General features: G+C 44.9%; 1 protein-coding gene across 1 annotated transcript; it reads left to right on the plus strand.

Moving 5' to 3' along the window:
* The first annotated feature begins 5765 nt into the window (after nt 1–5765).
* On the plus strand, nt 5766–7754 carry LOC119628875 (uncharacterized). Its single transcript, XM_038012837.1, has one exon. It carries the CDS (start codon nt 5766–5768, stop codon nt 7752–7754), a length of 1989 nt encoding a protein of 662 aa, XP_037868765.1.

Below are 7754 nucleotides of genomic sequence, written 5' to 3' on the forward strand. Positions count from 1 at the left end.
TGGCTGAGGAAAAGTGTCCGGAGTACTTGAGACGGGTCATCAGCAGCTATCTCAGCGACAGAAAGGTTTCAGTGCGCTACGCAGGTGCTGAATATGACAGGGCTACTACCAAAGGTTGCGTGCAGGGATCCATCGGAGGCCCAATTTTATGGAACTTGCTCCTCGACCCATTAATTCACCAACTTCAAGCCAGAGGTGAATACATACAAGCATTTGCCGATGATGTGGTCCTGGTGTTCGATGGAGACTCTGCACTGCAAATAGAAAGACAGGCAAACACCTCCCTCGAACATGTTCAAGCGTGGGGCGTCCGAAATAAGCTCAAATTCGCGCCGCACAAAACTTGTGCGATGACAATAACGCAGAGGCTTAAGTACGACACACCACGCTTGAACATGGGCGGAACGGAGATCGCCACCTATAAAGAACTCAAGATCTTGGGGCTCACTATCGACGATAAGCTCACATTCAACACACACGTTAGGAATGTATGTAAAAAAGCTATCGGGATGTATAAAATCCTCGCACGCACAGCTAGAGTTAGTTGGGGATTGAGTCCTGAGGTTATCAGGGTGATATATGTGGCGGTAGTAGAGCCTACGGTGCTGTACGCGGCTGCAGTGTGGCACGAATCAGTATATAAGCTGGGGGTCCAAAAACAGCTAAATGTTATCCAAAGGGGCTTCGCTCAAAAACTTTGTAAGGCATATCGCACGGTCTCCCTGAACTCGGCACTGTTAATGGCTGGGATACTCCCTTTGGATCTCCGAGTTCGAGAGGCAGCCTCTCTATTTGAGGCCAAGAAGGGAGTATGCCAGTCATGGCTTGGGGACAGGGAGATCGAGCGAATGTCGTCAGCGATGGATGCCCCTCATCCCGCAGAGCAACAGAGTCTGGAGTTCGGCAATCTGGTAGACGAGGAACAATACAACAATCTCAACCATCTTGACGTGAGAATTTTCACGGACGGGAGCAAGATTGAGGGCCGAGTCGGGGCCGCTTTATCCATTTGGGATGGTGAGGTCGAGATAAGGACCCTCAAGCTTGCTCTCGCACCCTACTGTACCGTCTATCAGGCCGAACTCCTGGCTCTGAGCTATGCGGTTAAGGAAGCCCAGCTCCGAAGCGGGTCTACTTTTGGGGTCTTTAGCGACAGCAAAGCGGCACTCCTCACAGTCATAAATCACGGTTCCCTCCATCCACTAGCCGTAGACATAAGAAAAATGTTAAAAGAATGCACACTGCAAAATAAGACCGTTGCCTTATACTGGATTAAGGCACACGCGGGATTGGAGGGAAACGAGCGAGCAGATCAACTCGCTAAGGAAGCCGCTCTGCTGTCGAAAAGGAGCCCACATTACGACCTGTGCCCCGTTTCATACGTCAAGCGAATCATCCGGGGTGGCTCGCTTGACGAATGGAACAGGCGATATCGGGATAGTGACAGAGCATCAGTCACCAAAATATTTTTTCCGGATGCAGTAGCGGCGTACAGCACTGTAAGAAAAATGAGGATAACTGGGCACATTACCCAGTTCACTACGGGGCATGGAGGGTTCTCCGAATACTTGGCTAGGTTCAAGCGTAAGGGGGACCCCTCGTGTGCCTGTGAACCTGGCATGCCAGAAACGGTCGAACACCTGCTGACGAGTTGTCCCATTTTTGGAAAGCAAAGGTTCGAGCTTGAAAACAAAATAAATATAACTGTAAATAAGGAAAATTTGTGTAAATTGATAGTTGAAAAGAATGTTAAGGAACTGTTTATAGATTATGCTGTACAAATAGTAAAAATAGTAAATAAGAAAAACAAAGAATGAAACTATGTTATCACAATATCGTGAGTATATTGTAGAGTAGCATTAATGGAATAAGTTAAAATAAATAGTAGTTAAGTATAGCGTAAGATATAGTCAGTAAGAAAACTTGTAAGTAAATTATTATGTAGATTAAGAAATTGTAATAAAAGTAAACGGCCCATCCTAAAACATCCTAGACCCCAAGTTAAGTTTAGAATTAAAGTATGAATGAGAAGAACGAAAGTACGAGAGGGATAAATGATAGAACTGGAATGGTAATAGAGGACGGAATGCCTGAGAAGACCCTAGATTAAGTAACAAAAATGAAAGACCTTATGTCCAGCCTTCAAAGCTTTGCACCCTTGCAGAGAAAAGAGTGACAAAAAAAAAAAAAAAAAAAAAAAACCAATCGATTAATTTAAATAGAAACCTTCTGAATTGTATTTAGTGATGTTTTGTGTGTTAGAATAAGTTGACTCGCCTGTGATATTTTGACGCTCTTTAGTGGTAGTTTTAAAATAATTTATCTGAACTGTGACTATAACTACGAAACATATAAACTTTAGACAAATTTATATTCTTTAACAAAATACACATACACACGTTTACACACTAGTTTTAGACGCGTTCCCCGATAATGTTTGCTATACACACCCCTACCAAAAAGATCAACAACACTCTTATGGTGTCACAAATGGACAATACTATCCCGAAAGACCTGGAAGTCATAGTGGACAAACCGTCAACAGTAAGGCGGAGTATTGAAAATATTGAGGCAAGCCAGGAGGCAGCACAAATAGAAGTCCAACCCTCCCAAAAAAGGATCCAAGCGATCAAATCCAGCCAGAAGGAGGCAACCAGGAAAATAGACCTGGTTACGTCACCTCCAACAAGGGAGAAACACCCAACCCTGGCTCTTGAAGCTAAATCCTGTCTTTGCAAGGCGAAGACTTATCTGGCCAACTCCAGAAACCTGAGGACGGACATAAAGGACGGAGTCTTGAATACAATCGATAGACTGTACCAAATAGTCAAAACTTTGGATAAAGAATTGGAAAATCAAAAAAGAGGAAAGAAAGAGGAGGAGAAAGGAGTAGGGACGGGTGAGACGGGCTCTTTACACCCCCTGACCCCTCCCATCCCCTCCCCGACACACTGCCATGAACTGACTAAAAGGATGGAAGAACATACAAGACTAGTCAAAGAAAATAACGAAAAAATGGAAGAATTAAAAGGAATGTTGACTGAACATAAGAAAACGCTGGAAGGGGCAACATACGCGAGTGTAGCGGCGGGCCCAAAAAAGGGAAACATCGAAGAAATGAAAACGTTGCACTCGGTCATAGTCACCTCCAGTGACGAACAAGAGTCAGGGGAGGAAGTCTTAAACAAAATAAGGGAAGTCATAAACGCCAAAGAGGGGGGAGTGATGATAGATAGAGTTCGGAAAGCCAGGGACCGGAAAGTGATTATAGGATGTAGGAGTGAAGCGGACAGGAAGAAAGTAAAAGATAGGCTGGACAAAGCGGGAGGGTTATTACAAGCGGAAGAAATTAAAAACAAGGATCCGCTGGTTATTCTGAAGGACGTCCTTGCTTACAACACAGAAGAAGAGGTGGTGGGGGCGCTGAGGAAGCAGAACCAGAAGATCTTTGAGGGGCTGACAGAAGATGAGGACAGGATGGTAGTAAAATATAAAAGAAAATCAAGGAACGCCATCACAAACCATATAGTCCTAAAAGTCTCCCCGAGGCTGTGGGGCAGGCTTGTGGAGAAAGGAACGGTCCAGATTGACATGCAGAGGATTCATGTGTCGGACAAATCTCCACTGGTTCAGTGCTCCCAATGTCTGGGGTACGGTCACACCAGACGCTTCTGCAGGGAAGAGAAAGAGACATGCAGCCATTGTGCAGGTCCACACAAGAAGACCGAGTGCCCGGAGTGGTGTGCCGGTGCAGCCCCTACATGTAGAAACTGCGCATCCGCTAAGGTGGGAAACGCCGAGCACAACGCTTTTAGCGATGAGTGCCCAGTGCGACGGAAGTGGGATGCGCTAGCCAGAGCTGCGACGGCTTATTGCTGAGGGCGACCACAGAGGACAGCATGGCACACCATCCCGCAGTCACAGTCGGTTGGGGATGCTCGGCTGCGGTGGCGTACCAACGTTTCAGATTGTGAGAGAAGATGGGGTGCTTAGCAGTGTGGTCCACGTCGCTTACTGCTCCGGTCACAACTGTATCATGCTTACTCTAACGAAGGAAGGGTCAAGAAACATGCCTAAGGCGAGCACAACCAGGAAATGTAACACCAGGGACGTGAATTGGCTACCTTTTATTGAAAAGGCAACCCAATTCAAGAGGGACAAAAATCTTGACACTCAAAGATTGAAAATGACAAACACGGAGGAAGAACGAACGAATACCATAAACGAGTATGATGCAGTTGTGATCGAGGCGCACGAGGAGGTCTTCCCAAAAATAAAATGTAAAACAAATCCGAAGATTCCTTGGTGGACCAAAGAGTTGGAGGATAAGGAAAAGGAAACACTTACCTTAGAGTGGCGGGTCCGCTGCACGGAACCCTGCAGTAGGAATGCCGCCGTAGCCGGGTATCTGGAACAAAAAGAGGACTGTGGAAATGATGTGAAGGGTGCTGAGAGAAGCAGTTGGATGGAGTTTGATTTTGTACAGTATTGTGTCAAGATAAATAAATAAGTTGTATATAAAAGTGTATTTGGAATATGCAGATATATACAATGTAAAATTTTGACACACACAAATCGCAGAATCACTACAACGCCAGCTTAAGCTCCTAGTGACATCTAGCATTAGAATTGATACTGAAGTGTTGAAAGTAAAATAGAATTACAAAAAATGTAAATAAATAATGTATAATCCAATAATAATGTAATAAATTAGGCAAAATTGGAACAACTTACTGTCAAGACTAGATAATATGAAAATGTAATGATTATTCGATAAAATGCAAAATTAGTAGGAAGTATAAAGAATGTTAACAAATAAAGTATAATGATGCGATAATGACGTAAAAAATAACGCTAAATTTTGAGTAAAATATTGTAAGAGAGCTAAGGAAAATGTAATGCAATGAAAAAAAAAAAAAAAAATGTAAATAGAAAAGAAAAAGAAGTACAAATTAGAAAGAAGTACAAAGGAAATAAAATGCAATAAAAATAGTAATTGACTCAATCGCAAATCTAATATACAATTTCAAATATTGTATACCAAATAAAATAAAAAACAGTAAACAAGCCAAAAAGCCTTAAAAATGTCCCTGACACTTACTCGTTAGGGGAACGCGCTAAAAAAAAAAAAAAAAAAAAAAAAAAAAAAAAAAAAAAAAAAAAAAAAAAAAAAAAAAAAAAAAAAAAAAAAAAAAAAAAAAACCTAACCTAACCTAACCGGGAGGGCATTTACAGGGTGATCGGAAGGACAACGAATAGGGAGGAGGATCAGCCGCTGGTAAAGGAAGGGGAGGTTCTGGATGAGAAGGGCTCTGTCAAGTTTCTGGCAGAGACCTTCTATCCAGACGATCTCACTGACGCCGAAAATAGTGACCACCGTCAAACGCGAGCCGAAGCCGAAAAAGTGAATGATGGCAAGCAAGTTGAGCCCTGCGACCCACCATTCACGATGGCGGAGCTATCAACAGGCCAGCGAATCCTTTAACCCGAAAAAAGCCCCGGGAGCGGATGGCTTTACTGCAGATATTTGCCAACACGTCATTAGAAACCACAGTGATGCATTTTTAATATTTTTGAACAAGTGTCTGGAATACCATCACTTTCCAGAGCTTTGGAAGAAGGCTACGGTCGTGGTGTTGAAAAAGCCGGGAAGGACTGACTATACCACCCCCAAAGCATATAGACCAATTGGTCTACTGCCAATACTAGGCAAAATATATGAAAAAATGTTGGTGTCACGCCTCAAATTTCACCTACTGCCTAAAATGAGTACTCGCCAGTACGGATTCATGCCCCAGAGAAGCACCGAGGACTCCCTCTATAATCTAATGCAACACATTCACAGGAAATTAGATGAAAAGAAAATAATTGTTCTGGTTTCTTTGGACATAGAGGGAGCCTTCGATAGCGCCTGGTGGCCAGCTATACGAGTCCGACTGGCTGAGGAAAAGTGCCCACTGAACCTCAGGAAGGTATTTGATAGCTACCTGAGGAACAGAGAGATAGTGGTTAGGTATGCGGGAGAGGAGTGCACCAAAATCACTACCAAGGGGTGCGTCCAGGGTTCCATCGGAGGACCAATCTTGTGGAACCTCCTCCTGGACCCTCTCTTAAAAAGCCTAGAGAATTGGGGTGAGTATGGTCAGGCCTTCGCGGACGACGTCGTGCTTGTCTTCGATGGTGACACCGCACTAGAGGTGCAAGGACGCGCCAATGTCGCTCTCGAACATGTTCGGACGTGGGGTGTCAAAAATAAGCTTAAATTTGCGCCCCAAAAAACAAATGCGATGGTTATTACCAGAAAACTTAAACACGACACCCCACGCTTGAAGATGGGAGGGATAGACATTGCCATGTCCAGGGAAATAAAACTCCTTGGTGTCACCATGGACGACAGGCTGACTTTCAACACTCACGTGGCGAATGTCTGCAGGAAGGCTACTGGAATATATAAGCTACTCTCCAGAGCGGCGAGAGTGAGCTGGGGTCTCAACCCTGATATAGTTAGGATTATTTATACGGCTACTATAGAGCCGATCATCCTGTATGCTGCTAGCGTGTGGGCACCGGCGGCAAAGAAGCTGACGACGATCAAACAGCTTCAAGTGGTCCAGCGTGGGATAGCGCAGAAAATCTGTAAGGGCTATCGAACGGTCTCCCTGAACTCGGCGCTGCTACTGGCTGGGATACTTCCCCTTGATCTCAGAGTGCGTGAGGCGGCCTCACTGTACGAGGCCAAGAGGGGAGTGCCCCGGCTGGAGCTGGGGGACAGGGAGATCGAGCGAGTGGCCCCGGCCATTGAGGCGCCACATCCCGCTGAGCGTATCAGCCTGAGGCTCGTGAGCCTGGTAGATCGGGAACAGCTCAACCAAAACAGTGACTTTGAAATTCGTATATTTACTGACGGGAGCAGGATTGAGGGCAAAGTCGGTGCTGCCTTGTCTGTGTGGAACAGCGAGACCGAAATAAAAGCCTTCAAGCTTGCTCTCCCAGGGTATTGCACCGTCTACCAGGCTGAACTTCTGGCTATATGCAAGGCCACACATGTAATTCTCGGACATCCAGCGTCTTCTTTTGGAGTCTACAGTGATTCAATGGCAGCTCTACAAACGGTCATAAATCATAGTTGCCTCCATCCCCTTGCAGTAGAGAGCAGAGATAAATTAACAACAGCATCTCTTCAGGGTAAGGTTGTTACCTTATTCTGGATTAAGGCTCATGCAGGGATGGAGGGTAACGAAAGAGCTGACCAGCTTGCCAAAAGTGCCGCTTTGGGCTCCAAAAGAAGACCTGATTACGATCTGTACCCGGTCTCATTCGCCAAGCGAAGCATTCGACTTGCGACGCTTGACGAATGGAATCGCAGATATCGAACTGGAGAAACCGCGTCGGTCACAAAGATATTCTTCCCGGATGCTGTGACGGCGTACCGGATGATCCGCAAAATAAAAATCGATGGTATAATTACGCAAATTATGACAGGGCACGGTGGGTTCTCGGAGTACTTGAATCGCTTTAAGTGCAAAGAGAGCCCATCGTGCGCATGCGAGCCAGGAAGAGAGGAATCCGTCCCACACATCCTTTTCGACTGCCCAATACCTGCAATGCAAAGGTTTGAATTAGGACATAAAATAAATCAAAACATTGTAAGGGAAAATGTACCAAACATCTTAAACAGTAAAGAAAGAGACATGTTTTTAAAATTCTGTATCGAAATCGCTCAAAATGTTATAAACAGAAACAAAACAGCGTAG

The sequence above is a fragment of the Bombyx mori genome, chromosome 1 (genome assembly GCF_030269925.1).
Source record: "Bombyx mori chromosome 1, ASM3026992v2".
Lineage (NCBI taxonomy): Eukaryota > Metazoa > Arthropoda > Insecta > Lepidoptera > Bombycidae > Bombyx > Bombyx mori.